Below are 18327 nucleotides of genomic sequence, written 5' to 3' on the forward strand. Positions count from 1 at the left end.
TTAAAACACTGGTAAAACACTCCAGAAGTGCGAAGGTGTGATAGCTGGTCATGTTTTTGAAGCGTCCCGTTCACCTCGCCTGTCCTCAAACCATTTTCTTCATATCAGCTGTTGCCGTTATTGAAATAGTTAATTAATTGTGCCTTCTCATGAGGTGGGCAAAGTACGACAGCCTCAATGTGATCATCTTGGCTTCTAGCAAGATTTCAGGCTTGATCTATTCTAGCAGCCATTTGTTTGTCCTCTGAGACATCCATGCTACCCTCAGCACTCTTCTGCAGCACCACATCTCAAGCTGATTTTCTTTCTGTCAGCTTTCTTCACTGTCCTGCTCTCATATCCTGGTAATGGGGGATACAGTGGGCCCTCCCCTTATGCAGGTGATCCGTTCTGGACCCACCCCTCGTGTAAAGGCAAATCCACATATGCTTGCACCCCATAGGAAACAATGAGGTGCATGCACACAGCAGTGCAGCGGTGCGTGCGCCACAGGCACATGCACCATTGTTTATATTGTTTTGCAGCTTCCGTATGGTGTGGGCACACTGGATAATGGCATGTACAACTTTCACTTTAGTGATGTTGCATGTCTTTACACTTTGTCTAGTTCTTTCATGGCTGCCCTTCCCATTCCTAGTCTTCTTCTTATTTCTTGACTGCAATCTGATCAGTGTTTGATCCAAGATATGGGAAATCTTTAACTATTTCAATTTATTTAACTAGTTAAAAGTTAATAGTTGGTGAAATCAAAAGTCTCCCTGAATGCATGTTGGCAGTTGTTTAAAATGTCTTTGTTTACTGATACAAGGGTTATCTGACCCAGTTGTTTCACTTCACATGTTCATATGGTTAGTTTTGAAGAGCAAGTTTGCCAAAGTATGTTGAATTGCTCTTCTTTCTTATGGTTTAAGCACCTGTCCCTATTATATTCCTGTTACTTCAGCCTCTGGCCACAAAATTTCTTTAACAGAATATGTTGACAGTTGAACATATTACAGTAACATTAACTGAAGTCTACACGTCCTTTAGTAAAACCTTGATTTGCCCTATGTTTGCTCCCCAGGAGTGAGAGCAATATCCCTGTGAATGGGACTTGTTCTGGCTGAACCAAATATAATTAATTTCAAGCATGTTTAACTGAGGTACTAGAAGATGGACTTTAGCCTCTCTGGAGGGCAAGAGGAGTGTGCATATTTGCCAGGGAACTGCAACTCAATCACAGTCAGCTCAAGGAATGGATTAGTAAATTTAAGGATAAACCACAATTTTCAAGAACATGCAGAGGTACACATTTGGCTGCTGGTTATGCTGTGTAATAGTTCTCAAAGAAGGATGTCATTGTTGACTAGCCATAGTTCCAGTATCTGTCTTCTCCCAAGAGGTGCCCCAGTCAAATAGTACTAGCCTGACTTGACCCAGCTCTGCTTTGAAGATCTGGTGAAATTCCAAGATAGCTCAGCTGAGGTAATTAAATAAGCACATGCAGTTGCTGGAAAACAGTTACATTTTAAAAAGCAATGAAGTCACTTAACAAATTGGATTTGGGCACATTTCTACATTTTTTGATATTAAACTCATTCAGAAAATAAAATTTGACTTAAGTATTGGTGGACCCAAGAAAAACTACGTAATACACAGAATGCATCCAAACATTCTTTTTTTTTCATTCAACTACATGCAAATAAATGAGGCATTAGCACCTTAAAGGTTGTGAAATATAAATAATGCCATAAATGTAGAACTCTATAAATACTTTGCGAAACAATTTTAATGTTCTTTCCTCTCTTTTCTAGCACTTTTGTAAATGTAAAACAGACCTGCTAGTCTTATTCTTTAAGCAAAGTTATAAGAAAGTTTGCATTTTTATTTCATTCTTTAAAGATTTTCTTCTAATTTCATATTTATAAATTGCAATTTTAAAAGTCCAACATGGTAGCTGAGAATTAAACAGCTAAAAACCTTGTCATCTCTCTGTGTGGGAACTTCACGATAGAAAACTACCAAAAGAAGTCCTAGTGTGAATGTAACATTTTAGGCATGCATCTCTGAATGGCATTCTTATTAGTTAGAACAATTTGTAAGAATATTTTCAATGGCTTGCAAAGCATTCAGATTAACGAATAAATTATGTTCCTTACTTATTAAAAACAAAACAAGGACACCTTTTATTACCAACTTCAGATGTCAAGGAGTTTTTCATGTAATAATTTATATTCTACATTTATTAGTGAATAATACTTTCGGAATATATTGGCTACTTTGCAGAATAATTTAATTTTTTTTAAAAAAAATCTCTTTTCAAAGGAACCTAGCAATGTAATTATTCCATCTCCAGTTATCTGTAGCCTGGACACACAAGACCGGATTCTGATATTAAGGAAGACTTTGAGTACAACACCAAAATAATGTTGCTCTTCAGAGTCCACCAAAAAATGGCCATTGGAAAGTGATGTTGCATCATTTCCTGTCACCATTTTGCAAAGGACTCTGACAAAAAGGCAGGTATGTGTGAAGGTGAAGTGTTCTGGAGGTTATTTTTGCATAATCATTGGTTGGGTTTTCTGTGTGGTTTTTGCCAGATTTTCTCTGTAGTGATAATTGCCTGAAAATTGTGACAAAAATATTTTAAAATTTGGAGAATTGGGAGTCTTTGGGGGATCAGGTTCAGCAGTGACAAAAGTAGGTTCCAGAGGACACATGCAGCCCACAGGCTGCAAATTACCCATCTCTGATCAGGGTGGACTGCACACTGAAGGAATATGGGCACTGTGTTTCAAAAAGGAGCCTTTCTAAGTTCTGGGGTGGGGGGTGTAGGTCTGGAGCCTATATGTGTAAAAACTGAGACTTTCACCTGAGTCTCTTCTACAAAAAGAAACAAAACTTTCCAGCTTGTTTGCAAAAATATCAAGGGGACCTTGTCTATGGCTTTACTGAAATCAAGATATGCTACATAAACAACTACTAAGCTTGTAATTCTGTTGAAAAAAGAGATAAGAATAATCATGTTGAAACTACATTGGCTTTTAATGATCACAACATTCTTTTCTAAGTGCTTACAGAGTCTGATTAATGATATACTTTAGAATTATTCTTGGTACTGATATCAGGCTGACTGGGTCCTCTTTTTTTCCTCCCTTTTTGAAGGTGGAGACAACCTCTACTCTCCACCAGTCTGCTGAGACTTCTGTTCTCCAGGAATTCTCAAAGATTCTGCTGTATAACTCCAGGAGAACACAGCCTTCCCCATCCAAGGAATCCACCACTTCCATTCCATTAACCAGATCATTATTGTTGGTTAGGATCAGATATAAAATAGGTGATCCCCTAGCTGACTCTTTCACCCTTTGGACAACAAAATTATCTGCAAGATAAGGAAGAAATTTGTTGGAACTTATATTCTTGATAGATATTGATATATATTAAGACAGTTGAAATCTCCCATTAATATTAATATAGTTAAGAAATATTAAGATAGTTGAAATCTCCCATTACTACTGCATCTCTCCTTTCTGAATGTTTGGTCCTATGTTCCAGGAAAGCATCATCCAAGTCCTCAGACTGTCTTCAGGGTCTGTAGTAGACTCACAAAGTGACATCCCTGTTGTTTCTGCCCCCTTTATTATTACCCAGATGTTTTCAACCTAACTTCCATAATATAAACAACAGATCTCTTCACAGGTGTAAAACATATTTGACATATAATGCTGTTCCTCCTCCTTTCCTGCTTGGTCTACTGCTCTGAAATAGGTTACACCCTTCTGTTACTACATTCCAATCATGAAACTCATCCCACCAGGTTTCAGTGGTGCCTATTATATCATATTTGCCTTGCTGTGTTAAAGAGTTCAAGTTCATCTTGTTTATTTCCCATGCTCTATGTCAGTGATGGCGAATCTATGGCATGCATATCATGGGTGGCACGTGACACCATTTTGCCTGGCATGGGTCAGGGAGGAGGAGGAACAGGTGCACTCACGCCTGTTGCTCCTCCTCCCTGCCTTCTCCCCACTTCCAGCTGCCTCTTGGAGAGAGCTGGAAGCTGGAAAATGGCACTGGGGAGAAGGAGCCACAGGCGTACACCTCTACGAAAAATTCCTGTTTGCCCACACAAAATAGTTCCTCTTCTCCAATAAATGAAACATAAGCAGATGAGAAGTTTGTGCACTGTTTAGCCACTCCTACGTACAGCTGGAAGAATTAGGCAGCATAAACTAGCATGCTGTTCAAAAATGATAAGCCAAGAAACCTTGCCTAATTGTTGCATCTGAACCATGCATCATTATCATTATTATTATTAAAATATATATAGATTCCAAAATCTTTAAAATATATCCAAAACACTTCTGGTCCCAAGCATTTTGGATAAGGGATACTTAACCTGTACTGTGCTTTCACTTTACAGAAAGGATAACTAAATTTCAGGTCTCCATCAGACTATATCTTCAGAGTTGTTCCCTGAGTTCTGTTTTCTGTTTCCATCTGACATTTCCATTGATGTCCTCCTACCTAGACATTTTCTTCTGACAGTAAATCTGATAGTGCCTGTCTAAACATCTCTATCTACAGTTTAAACAAATGATAAATTAAAGAAAACAGAGAAAAGCCTTTTGAACTCTGTGACCTTTTAGTGACAGAGATATTCCCACTCATCACCATGCCCATATGAACATGCCCTTGGAGATTTAGTTTAATCACAAAAACACACACACAAAGAAAGCTATATGCCAATGTTGTATAACAGTTACATTGCTTCTGAGAAACATAATAGAAATGTAATTCCTGTCAAATCTCGGGTGGGAAGTTCCAGCAGCCCTAGAAGATATAGCAAATATGGTAAATAATGCTAGGAGCTACAGTTCAAACACGATTCTCATCCTATATTAAATTATCACCAGTTAAAGAAACAACTTTAATTTAAAAGAAAAGAGGGAAATCTGTATTAATACAATAGGGTTTATGTGTGCCTGTCTGAATTAGCAATACTTCCAACATGATAAAGTAACTAGCACATATACTAGTGATTTACTGAAGATTTGCCTCTCAGGGTTATTTTATTTTTAAAATGAATTGAGTTTAATTAATATTTCTGTAGCCTGTAGTTATGTGAAGTCACTATGTATCAGATACTAGGCTTCTACGGAATATGATACTTACTTCTAAGGAGTAAGAAGACTCCTTGGAAATAAGTGGTGCCTCACAAGTATGTGTCCCCTCAAGTACAAGAAGTCTTGAGGTCTGGTCCTAATAAGTGCACCTGATTTAAAAGAGATAACTGGGGAAGGCTATTAAAACTTTCACAACGCATGTTCTCCTTCTCCTTGGAAACCCACTGGGTGACCTTGGGCAAGTCACACCTCCCAATCTTAGAGACAGGCAAGGCAAAGCCACACTGAACAAATTCTGCCAACAAAACACTGTGACATGTTCACCTTAGGATTGTGGTAAGTCAGAAATGACTTGAACGTGTGCTACAACAACCTTCACTATTCCTGTCATGCATGTCCTTCCTCACCACCAGAAAAATGTTTAGAGTTGAGAATATTGGGAGCTTATTCATCCAGTTTGGAGAAGGAAAAAAACAGAAGTTAAGAAAGTGACATTTTCTCGCTTTAAATGAGATTAGTTGCCAGCTAAAACCACATGGATGAATTTTGTTGGTGACATACTTTGGCATAACCTGGGGCTTCACTACTTTTGAAGATGTTGCAGAAGAAGGTATTCAAGACTTGCTTACACTAGTCTTACGAAAGCTTTTTTTTCCAAGCACTGGAGTGCACCTACATGGGCATTTAGTGCCTGCCAAGAGCATCTGCCTAGAGGACAGCAGCTGTCACCTCCTGGAACTCCAGCAAACATGGAGTTCCAGGAAGGTGATGTCTGCTATTTTCTTGGCTGCAGAAGTACAACCAGATGCTTCCCAGAGGACTTTGGCCCTCCCCCAGCTCCTTATGTTTGAAGAATCTTCACTATGATCCCATAAGCAGCATACAAAGGAAAGATATTTGACAGCATAGAAGAAGTTATGAGTACATACCAAATATAGCAATGTAACTGACAATTAGAAACTACTCTGAACCTTTCCTACAGAAAAAGCAACAAATGTTTAAATTAGTTGTAGGTTATTCTTGACATGTAAAAATGCAAGGAAGCACTAGCCACTACTCCTATACAGCTATAAAGAAATGTAGCAATCTCACCATTTCACATAGTTGTTTTTTGTTGTTTTAAAGGAGAAAGAGAGATGTAAATCCTATTAGGAGATATCTAGGCTGGCAGGGGTGGATGAAAAAAAGAGACGTGATGAAAATAATGCAGATATGATTTATTTGAATATATTTAAGTATTCTCACAGGACATCAGTCCAGAATAACAACCCTGTTGTGGTGAGATACCAAAGTATTTCCAATCATTGTCCCTTCAGGCTGCGAGGAAAGCCTTCCTCTTTGCAAGACTGAACATCCATCCGTCTTGTGTTACTAAGGGGAGATATATGAAAATTCCATTTGCTAACCGTTTATGTTTTTGTGAAGCATCCCCAGATACCCTACAACATATTGTCTTTCTTTGCCCATTGTATCAAAAAACCGAGAAAGAAATTGATAATGAAACTGATGGAAATGAATTACTGTGTAATGGATATAACTCTAGTGCATTTATTGGAGGATTGTAATGAGCAGATTACACGATTGATGTCAAATTTTCTAATGGAGGCAACAAAAATTTGGTACAATTTGAACAGCTGTAGTGCATAGAATAACTTGTATAAGGAAGAAATTTTAAAGTATCTATGTAAATAATTTTAGTTATAATTTTAATTGTGTATTATGTTTTTGAGATGCCTAATAAAGGTGGTGGTGATGATGATGATGATGATGATGATGATGATGATGATGATGATGATGAACAACAAAGAATATTAGTCACTCCTAATGAGTTTCACACAGTATGTTATGATTTAATTATGTCCGCATTGTATCCACAATCTGGAAAATATGGACAGCTATACCTAACATATACTTTTGTAAACCTGGCAGTCACATTTGAGAAACTTAAACAAGGATCTGTTAATGCATCTTCCTCCAACCCCAAAGAATTTTGAATGTAAACAAGAAAACTGAACTCAGTTTTAAACTCAACATATCTATCCAATTTTACTTTATAAGTCCTATCAAAGCTGGCAAGACAAGAAGATTTAACAGGAATAAACTAATCCAAACCCCACAAATGCTGGCAAGCAGTTTTCAGTGTTCTTCAGCTGAAATATTTTTTTGAAATGAAAGCCAACTGTGTCTTCATAGCTGCAGCACTGTTCCATAGATTATAGCTAGCCAACCTCAAAGAGCAGGATGTGCTCATTTGAGATGTCACTGGATCTCTTCAGCATCATAGCCACTGTTAACAGCATCCCTGTTCATATTTTATAGGGTTCTGCAAGCATGCACATTAATAAAAGGTTAGGGGGAGAAAGAATAATTCCTTTGTTTTACATAATTCCAGAATTTTACATCATCCCAGCTGCCAGTACTGCATCCACCCATCCCAAAATATCCTGGGATTTTGATTCATTACAGAAACCACTGCTGCTATCACTGTGTCAGATTCTAACTTTCATTTGGTATCATCTAGGATTAAATCTGCTGAAGTTATCCCAGTAGTTAAATGCCAGTATCAAACATGTGTTTACATGATCAAAGCTTCAGAGGTTATTTCAAGCCTCACATGGCACAGACAGTTAGACAAAATGAATTACTATGCTAGTCTCCTCACCACAGAATTCTGAGACCACTCTGGCCCTATACAGAATGGCCTTAAAGGCCAGACTGTGGGTGGAGTCGGGGCACATGCCCTGAATCTGCCCCCAGGGCACCATGATGCCGTACCTGCTCCAGATAGTAAGTAGCATCATGGTATGCCTCCGGCACTGCATCCAGATCACACAGCACCAAAGGGGCACCATACAGCTATGCCACCATGGCCATGACACCCTTTGGATGGCGCAAAAAGGAGCCATTTTTGTGGCTCCTTTTTGCGCCCTGGATCAGAGCTGTGGTGTGAGGTTACTGTGGCCCCAATCCAGTCAGGAAAGGTCTGTAGAGCCCCTCTGAGAACTAGTTTGAACATAATGGTAAAGAATGGTTAAATATTACATGTACTATCATTTAGGTTGTGTGCTCCTATTCCTCTCTCCTCTTTCACTGGAAGTACAAGAAGAATGGAAACTTTTTCTACTTTCAACTAAGCAGGACTTCTCATTATAGCCATATTATGTGCTCTGGTTAGTAATATCTATGTTTTATTGAAACAAACCAGAATCATTAACCACAACTTGAAGTCTGCTTCTTTCAAACTCCATAGTTACCACAAATCATGTCTATCCAAGTTTTGATTGTCATTTGAAAAAGGAAAGAAGAGTGCTAATCTCTTCCCTACTAGAAGAAGAGAAGCAGATGCAGCAGTCTCATGAATATCATGGTTAGCATTGTATTGAAAAACATGAGGTCTAACCAGGTTCTCCAGAAGCCAGTCTCCAGTACTCATCTCCTGGACTACCATCAATGTGGTTCCAGAAGAGAGGAACTTGAGCTTCTGAGCCTTATTTGATTTGGCCCCAACCAAATCAACACATATGAGATCTTTAACACCCTTGATGTCAATCCAGTTTATGCAGGCTGAATGTTGGCATCCTGCCTGCAGTTCTGCTTCCTCTTCCTGACTTCTGCCTAGAGGTGCAACCACTTCCTGCCTCTTATTCTGATCTCCCTTTGGTTCCTGCATCTCTTCCTTGTCGCTGTCTTGTAAGTCAGTGTCCCTCCTGGCTCTGACTTTGAACTTGTCTCCAGTCTCATCTGTCTATCCTACAGTAGGCCATAAGGCCATCTACAACAGTATCTATTACCCTTCTGATCCTTCTTAGTCTGCATTTAACCTTGACCTCTCCTGCACTCCATTTTACAGTTAATCCAAGGCACACCATTTGACACATTGTCATCTTCCAGCTTCTTATACTTTAAAAAGAAACCCTGAAAAACAGACTTGTCAAGTTGCAGTTGGAGCATTTGGAGGGAATACGCCTGTATAACACCTTTCCCTAACAGTTCTTCCCATTACAGAGTGCATCGTAGCTGCTTTTTGAGTAGTATGAGGAGGATAGGTTTGATGAGATAAGCATTCAGTGGTGGAAGGGTTAGTCATCCCCATTTTCAGTTCTACAGTACTTGTAATCTCCCAAAAGTATGATGTATTAACCAATAGCAACAATAATAGTAGTAGTAGAAATAGAAATAAAACACAAGTTACATTTCACATCTATTCTGAAACTAAGGTTGAAAACAGATGGCCCTAAAGGGGTGGAAATACAGTAGATTTCCCAGAAAGACAAGCAATTTGCTATTTTTCTATTTAATTAATTTTATTAATTTAGTCCTCCTCAGTGTCACACCTTTGTGCACCTGACTGGGACCATAGTAACCACATGCTGGAGCCCCGATCTGCATTTTTCAGCCCCAATCCAACGTTTTCTGCTCCTTTTTGGACCAGAAAAGAGGCACTCTTTTTGCTGCCGCCGCTGTGACTCTTCTATGCTCAAACAGCATGTGGTGTCTTGTCACTGCACCGCAGGAATGCCCCAATGCTGCCTGCCATCTGGCTGGGCAGGCAGCATGACGCCAAATTGGGCACAGAGTCACGATGTGCGGCATGTAGTCACCATGCCCCCACACTGCTGGGGAGCCGGCTCAAATTGTCAGTCTGTTCAGCCCCTGTGCCTCCAAAAGATGGGAGTTTTAATGTAAAGACACATTTCTGACATGTACTCCAAACTAATGCGAAACTGGACTTGGAGAAACAGAGTCCACTGGGGAAACATTGGTCTAAGAGGGTGTAAACAAGTAGCCAGTAACTCTGGGGAAATGAAAAGAATTAAAAATGCAGTGGAAACTAATAAAAGGCATGCAGCTAAAACACTATGTTGCCCTGATGATCACAAGGACTGATGTCAACTAGTATGTTAACTCATGGTGTCACTTCTACCATTGACCTCCTCTCCTATCTGGCGATAGAGTGCTACAGTGGAAGTGTTAGAGTGGTGGTCATATTGTCACCCCACTTACTGTGTCACCCGATGAGTCCTTCAGCTCTCATACTCCCATAGTAATGCCTCTGGAACAAGACTGGCAAGGGTGAGAAGATTCTCAACCAGATACTCAGTGGCTGCTCCCAGGGTGACCAGATAGCAAAGGGACCAAGATTGGTTGTTTTGAATATGCAGTAAAACAGTAGACCTAATGTCAAGAAATATTGGAGGGGGGCGGTGCCAGGATTGTTAGCAAGGTGGAAGGGGGGCTGTAGCCCAAAAACATTTGGAGACCACTGGTCTAAAGATTGAACACCAGAAGCTAAGGACAAGCATGAAAGACTGCCTGTCACCTTCACCTGTGAGATTCCAGAGCAGGGCTTGCACAAGATATATTGCTGCTCTATGCAGAATTCAAGATAGCAGCCCACATTCCATGTAAAACAAGCCAACTAACTGGCAACTGAGTCTTAGGGCTCAAACAGACAGGCCAAAATAAAGCTGTTTCAGGTCACTTTGGAGGTATGTGGTTTAAACGACACACACGTCTTAAGAGGCCAGAAGCTGCACCAAAGCTGTGCTCCAGTCCTTAGGACTGGAGTGTGGCTTTGGTGCGGCTTCCGACCTCTTAACATGTGTGTGTCATTTAAATAGCATACCTCCAAAGTGACCCGAAGCAGCTTTATTTTGGCCTGTCTGTTTGGGCCTTTAGTTTAATAACAGTGATAAAAAGATATCATCTAGAGCACTTTAAGGTGCTAACTTAAGGCCACGTGCTAGAAGTATGGCACACTCACTTTTATAGCAATAGCAAGTACATTTCTAAACCACTTATCAGTGCACTTAAGCACTCCCTAAGGGGTTTACAAAGTGTAAGCTAATTGCCCCCAACAATCTGGGTACTCATTTTATCAACCTCGGAAGGATGCAAACCTGAGTCGAGCTTCAGCCCTTTTACTGGTATTGAACTCACAAACTTATGGTTTGTGAGTGGCTGCAATACAGACATTTAACTATTGTGCCACCAGGGCACTTTTCTGTTGTCTAACATCTTTTCCACTGTTTCCTTACCTCTAACACCTAGCATCTCCTGCTTGTAGTGGCTAGCTCAATTTGCCTAATAGCAAGGTCAGCCCTGTTCAAATTACATGTGGCTGGCCCCAGGAAACAGGAGACTACAAAGATGTTTGATCATCATATTGTTCCTAAGAACAGGATCAAGCTGAAATCCTAGTCAATGCCTCTTGGAGTGTTGTTGTCTATTACAGATGGGAGCACTGATAAGTAAAGGACAGGAGACTTCTGATATATTCAGGATGCCCTGAGAGCTTCCACTGTAGGGCAAACTCACAAATGAAGTACATAAATAAATATCATCACATGATGTCACTACAGAAATGTATTGCTAGGCAGGAGATGTCTATGAACAGCACACCAAAATCACCACCACTATCATCATATATTTTGAATAACGACTTTAGGCATGCTTGATACTGTTTCCCTATGTTCAGATAGATGCAGCCTATGTCAAAACTGTCTTGATTGCCTATGATTGTGTAATTGTGAAACTAGCAATTACAGAAAGCACAGTTTAAATTTAAAAAATGAGGATATGGATTACATGATTGTAATTAAAAGAGTACAGATGGTTCTGAAAACAGATGGAGAAAATAACAAAGTTGAGTTAAACTAGAGAAAGAATGGGATTTTAAAAAGCAAGACAGATAAGGGAACAGCCAGGAACAAAAGAGGTAAGACAAAATCAAGGAGATTCAAAAGATTCATGGGAAGAAATCTCTCTCTTTTTTGTTTTTGTTTTTTGTAGAAGGAAAGTAAAATACAAGTGGAGAGTGGGGTGGAAACATGGTAGAGAATATACCAGTGCTATAATCCTTACCAAACCACCACAAGTGCTGAAGGAAGCGAAGGAGCCAGGGTAATGTAGCACAGACCCACTGTAGTAACACGATCTCTCTGTGTGGGTCTTGGAAGAGTATGGAAGACTCCTCCTCTCACTCTTTAGTCTTTCTTCCACAGCAAAGCCTGGTGCCAGGAAGCGACTGTCCCTCTTGAGCAGCAGATAGAGCTCCTGAGCAAAAGCTGGTATCCTCAGCAGCACTTCATCCACATCCTCTGGAGAAGAAGATAGAGATGGGGAAGGTGGTAGCTGAGAAGTAGCATTAGATCCCTGAGGAAGAGGAGACCAGTGATAGAACTCCTGAGATTCATATTCATCCTCGGAAACCTCATCTTCTGAGGTCTCCCCAACTGGCTGCAGCTGCCTATCAGATGAGGAAGAAACTGAGCGGACCTCACGAGAGCTGCCCACCACCTGAGTGGATGCAGAGGTAGCACTAATATTGCTGCTAATGTTTCCACAGTTTCCATCAGTGCTGCAGCTGCCTCCTTCACCACTGCCTCCAGCGGGTTCCTGCTGGTCCCTCCTCCATAATGCTGGGTAAACAATCTCCCACTCCTCAGTGTCTCCTAGAGGTTGCAGGCCTACAAGTAAAACAAAACAAAGCAAACAGATTGGAGCTTAAACATAAGGTATGCAGTGATTGATCTGATACATTGATTGCTGTAAATGACATATCAGCAAGGATACAAGACTTAAGATATATCAATCTAATATTAATTGCTCATTTATTTATATCGCTGCTGCCCAGCTACAATCAAAGCCTCCTTGAATCCCATTTTGGGAGAAAGCTGGGATATCAATCCACTAAATAAATAAATCTGCCTAATCCATGCCACAGTTTACAAATCCATTTAAAACTAAAAACAGTTTCTGTTTAAACTGTGGGTTTTTAAAACAAAATAGTTTTAATTTTAAATTAGACCTTAGCTACTTCTGTTCCCTCAGAAGTAGCTAAATTCTAATTTAAAAGAAAAATAAATTTCTGCATATTCTTCTATAGATCGTAATGTCTCATTTTGCAATACAATATCCTCACTGCACAGGAAAGCTGTAACTCATTCTGCAGTAAGCATGCAATCTGCTATACAGAAATACAGAAGATAGAGAAAGAATTTCTATATATTCCATTGTCTGATGTCCATAAAAAAACAACAGTGATAAACAAGTGATACAATTTATCAAATATCAGGTTTGAATGGTTGGCGTTGATCCATATGAAAAAAAATTCTCAAGAGTTCTGCCTCTTGAACACGGGACAGTAAGAAAGCATCTGGATGAGGGAGGGAAGTTGACTTGACCAATTACTTCTGTAAAAAAATAATCAAAAAAACTTGTTGTATGCAAAATGTAAAAGATACATTACATACCTTCAGCCTCCTCTTTTCAGTTTTTCATGTTGCTGTGTGCCTTCAAGGCATTTCTGATTTATGGCAACCCTAAGGTGAACTTATCACAGGGTTTTCTTGGCAAGATTTTTTCAGAGGGAGGTTTGCTATGCCTTCCTCTGAGGCTGAGAAAGTGTGACTTCTGCAGACTCACTCAGTGGATTTCTCTGGACCAAGAGGATTTGAACTCTAACTCAAAATGTTGGCCTTAGGGTCACCATAAGTCAAAAATAATTTGGAGGTACAAAACAACAACAACAAACATCCAGAGACCTAGTACAACACTCAAAAGACTATACCACATGTGCTCCTTTTATAAAAGAATTTATGGAGACATTATGGATGGCCATCTGTTGGGGATGGTGTGATTGAGAATTCCTGCATGGCAGAGTGGGGTTAGACTGGATGGCCCTCGGGGTCTCTTCCAACTCTATGATTTTATGATATTGCCCTATAGCATTTCATTACAGAAAGCAATGAAACAGCAAAAGCTTTCACTGTACTAAAAAGAAGACCCACTGGACATTGGCAGGTGAGAAAGAGCATAACTTTCAAGGACAGGATGCCCACAGTAGACTGCAGTTCCATGGTTATTTCCTCAGTGACTGGAGAAATAATTGAACACGTGCAAAGTGTTATTACAGCCTGTCTTTGGTAAACACTGATTCCTTATTCATGAATTCAACCATCCACTGCTTGTAAATGTTCAAAAATATATACACATTTGAAAAAGCAAACCTGAAAAAACTTGATTTTTGCCAATTTATGTGAGGAACATTTTTACTACCCCATTGTATTTAACTGGACTTGAGCATCCGTGGATTTTGGTATCCATAGGAGCCTTGGAACCAAACCCCACCAGATACCAATCCTTCCGTTAGGGCAGGGGTTCCTGAGGGCTTTGTGGCCACTCCAGGAAAATGAAAGAAATAAAAATGGAATGAAATTAAAGAATAAGAATATATTCTTCTTATACATACATTACCTTGTAAGATATAAGGTAGGCCTCTTAGGGGCTCTGGCATAGAAATAAGGGCTCCATGAGTCAAAAACATTGGGAACCCCTGCGCTAGAGTATACCTGTGGTTACATGGACCAGGGATTCTGAAAAGCCCCAACATTGGCATCCTTGTATAGCACCTGCCTTGAAAGGAGTCTGTTTTGAAATCCTTTGAGTGAGCCGAACCGACCTACCTATTCTACACAATTTTTCTTCACACATTGTCCACTCCTCAGGCTCCTCAGGCTCCCCACAAACCACAGGGAAATTGGACGTATAATCCAATGGCAATCCGAACGCAATCATGGGGTTTCACATTATTGTGTGATAGACTACCACATGCAAATTCAGGCAATGGCATGCTATTTTCAGGCAAATGCAATTCGCATTCATGTAAGTTCACTGAAGTAGCGAATTCAGGTAAATGCATTCTGGCCCCATTTTCTTTTCATTCGAAATTAAGAGAAATTCCTCACGTGTGCTAAAGTCCAAGGGATGCATCCTCACTGGAGAAATAATCCAGTCTGACACTTCTTTAACTTCCCTGGCTCAGTGCTGTAGGATTCTGGGAACTGCAGTTGGCTGTGGCACCAGAGCTTTGGTGGGGTCAAACTGGGTTATTTCTCCAGTGAGGATGAGGTGACCATCTGAAAATCTGGAGGGAGCTAAGATTTTACACACACACACACACACACACACACAATATCAATGTGTGCGTGTACAGTCAACCTTTCATTTTCCTGGACTTGGAATCCGCATCCCTCACCTGTTTGCAGGTGGCCATTAGAGGGGGACAAAGGAGGGGCTGCACTGCCATTCAAGCCAATGGAGCTTGAATATTGGAAAGTTTCCGTTTTTGCAGGGGGTCTGGAATGGATCCCCGGTGAAAATGGAGGGGCAACTATTCTGTATATGCTTATATATAGATGTGTCTACATATATGTGTGTGTGTGTGTGTTTCTGTATTTATTCAATATATATATATACACACACACACAGTATATATTGTACTGTCTATTCTCCTCTACGGGCCTGAAACATGGGTCACCTATCGCCAACACGTACGACTCTTTGAACGCTTTCATCAGCGCTGTTTATGCACAATTCTAAATACACACTGGACTGAGTATGTGACAAATGTTGCTGTCCTTGAGCAAGCAGGGATCACCAGCATTGAGGCCATGCTATTGAGGACGCAGCTGCGCTGGGCAGGACACGTTTCTAGGATGAGGGACCATCGCCTCCCCAAAATAGTATTCTATGGTGAACTTGCCACAGGAACTTGCCCCAAAGATGAGATACAAGGATTCCCCGAAACAACACCTCAGGCTCGGCCAAATTGATCACTTCACCAACAATGGTCCGTCCTGAGCTTTCTGCAACTGGACCTGTTTGTCCCAGATTGGCCTTTTTAGTCATCAGCGCACTTGTAGAAAGCGCAGGATGCGTCCTTCCTGAATCTTCGTTCGCAAAGTAAAGCCAGAGAGAGAGAGAGAGAGAGAGAGAGAGAGAGAGATGCGCACACGCACACACACACATAATATGGATCCATATATAATATCTATGGAAGCAATATGAATTAGACTATATATCTCTAGCCTTGAAGGCAAGGCCAAGAGGGCCAGGGGAGGGTCGGGGGCGTGGAGCTCTCCTTACCTGAGGCGACCCCATTTGACAGGAAGCCCAGCTGGCAGAGGAGCAGGAGGAGGCGGAGGAGGCGCATCCCGGCGCTGCGGAGGGGACCCAGGGCCAGTCCGGCTGCCCTCCCGCTCCTCCTCCCGGGGGCCTTTGGGCCGGGCTTCTTCCAGACGACTCTTGTTGCCAAACTTTGGGCGCCCCGGCGTTTGCCCAGGCGCCTTGGGCTTTGGCTTCCTGGCAGCCGGGGGCAGGGTCTCCGAGGCTTTGAGCCGCTGGGCGAAGGGGCTCCCGGGAGGCGCAGGATGAAGGAGAGCCCGAGCCTGAGGCCGGAGGAGGGAAGGGGAAGGGAGGCCAAGGGCCCCTGTTTCCCGCCCTCCGACCTGGATGCGGGAGACGCGCGACTGATAGTCCGGAGCAAGAAGCCCTGGCGCCCAAAGCGAAGGCCAAGCGAAAGAGAGAAGGGAGGGAGGAAAGAAAGGAGGAAAGAAGGGGAGACGGAGAGTGGGGGCAGCAGGAGCCCGTCTCAGGGAGGCCAGGGCAGCGCTGGTGGCCCCTCCGCCCCCTCCCTCTCTCTCTCCAGGCAGCAGCAGCAGCAGCAGCGGAGGGTCCCTGCCGGCAGCAGCGCTCTCTGTGTCCCTCTGCTGCCCTTCTCTCCCTGGGTGGGAAAGGGGCGGAGGAGGAGGGCTACCAGGGAACGAGCGGGCTCCCCAAACTCCGGACGACGGCCCCTGATTGGCTGCTTCTGACGTTTGGGTTGGACTCGGCTTCGCCTTCTCTCCCTCCCCTCAGAGAGAGAGAGGCTTCTGACAGGCAGCTGGAGGGACCCACAGGTAGGGCTCCGCAGAAGTTGCCGCCAGAAGTGCCCTGGCCTTTCCCTCCAGAGAAGGGGGACCAGGCGCCCTCCCTTTTCCAGGGCATGCCCTGCATTTCATGGGATCCCAGAGATGGAAGAGACCCCCCGCCCCAGGGCCACCCAGTCCAGCCACTCTTTGAAGACCTCTAAGGAAGGAGACTCCACTACACTCCAAGGAAATGTGTTCCACTGGCGAACAGCCCTGACTCTCAGGAAGTTCCTCCTAATGTTGAGGTGGAATCTCTTTTCCTGGAGCTTGTATCCATTGCTCTGGGTCCTAGTCCCAAAACAAGCTTGCTCCCTCCTCAATATGACATCTCTTCAAATATTTAAACAGAGCTATCATACCACCTCTTAACCTTCTTTTCTCCAGGCTAAACATCCCCAGCTCCCTAAGGGGTTCCTCATAGGGCATGCTTTCCAGACCCTTCACCATTTTAGTCACCTTCCTTTGGACACACTCCAGTTTCTCAATGTCCTTTTTGAATTGTGGTGGCCAGAACTGGACACAATATTCCAGGTGGGGCCTGACCAGAGCAGAACAGAGTGGCACTATTACTTCCCTTGATCTAGACACTGTACTTCTATTGATGCAACCTAAAATTGCATTGGCCTTTTTAGCTGCCGCATCACACTGTTCACTCATGTTCAACTTGTGGTCTACTTGGACTCCTAGATCCCTTTCACACGTAGTTTCATTCAGCCAGGTGTCCCCCATCCTATATCTATGCATTTCATTTTTCCGCCCTAAGTGCAGTACCTTACATTTCTCCCTGTTGAAGTTCATTTTGTTAGCTGTGGCCCAGCTTTCTAGTCTATTCAGGTCATTTTGAATGTTGATCCTGTCCTCTGGAGTATTAGCTATTCCTCCTAATTTGGTGTCATCTGCAAATTTGATAAGTATTCCCACAATTCTTCATCCAAGTCACTGATGAAGATGTTGAATAGCGCTGGGCCCAGGACAGAGCCCTGTGGGACTCCACTGGTTACTTCTCTCCAGGATGAAAAGGAGCCATTGTTGAACCCCTTTGGGTTCAGCCAGTCAACCAATTACAAATCCATGTAACAATTACATTGTCTAGCCCACAGTTTACAAGCTTGTTTGCAAGAATATCATGGGGAACCTTGTCAAAGCCCTTGCTGAATTCAATTTCAACCTTCTGTCCAAGAGGAATTCCACAGTGTTCTCCATTTTGAGCTTGACTAAGAAGCATGAATTTACATTTCTATGAGTGTTTTGAGCTTTGGTCATGTCCTCTATTTTCCTTGAATTTTGCGGTGCCTTGTCCTCCTTTGCAGTTAGGACGCCTGGTCACTCTGGGCATAGGAGCACCACTCACTGTGTTTTTTGGCAATTGCTTCTGGAGATAAACATTTCTTTCTGCACAATGGGAAAACAAAACAGGTTTTCCCATCAAGAAGACCCAAAGTCACTGGTAAACAGAGACCCACTGTATA

General features: G+C 42.1%; 1 protein-coding gene across 3 annotated transcripts in view; it reads right to left on the reverse strand.

The window, feature by feature from the left end:
- The window catches only part of ADAMTS19 (ADAM metallopeptidase with thrombospondin type 1 motif 19), a 157964-nt gene extending 141465 nt beyond the window's left edge, over window positions 1-16499 (reverse strand). For 2 of the 3 annotated variants that reach the window (XM_042453892.1, XM_042453891.1), the window contains exons 1-2: window positions 16035-16499; window positions 11970-12574 (exon numbers count right to left, since the gene is read on the reverse strand). In XM_042453892.1, the coding sequence (XP_042309826.1) occupies window positions 11970-12574; window positions 16035-16101 (672 nt within the window). In that variant the 5' untranslated portion in view covers window positions 16102-16499. Of the gene's footprint in view, window positions 1-11969; window positions 12575-16034 lie in introns of those variants that run through there. The other variant, XM_042453893.1, reaches the window with a different exon arrangement.
- Window positions 16500-18327: the final 1828 nt, after the last annotated feature.

This window comes from Sceloporus undulatus, chromosome 2 (assembly GCF_019175285.1).
Source record: "Sceloporus undulatus isolate JIND9_A2432 ecotype Alabama chromosome 2, SceUnd_v1.1, whole genome shotgun sequence".
NCBI classification, from domain to species: Eukaryota; Metazoa; Chordata; class Lepidosauria; order Squamata; family Phrynosomatidae; genus Sceloporus; species Sceloporus undulatus.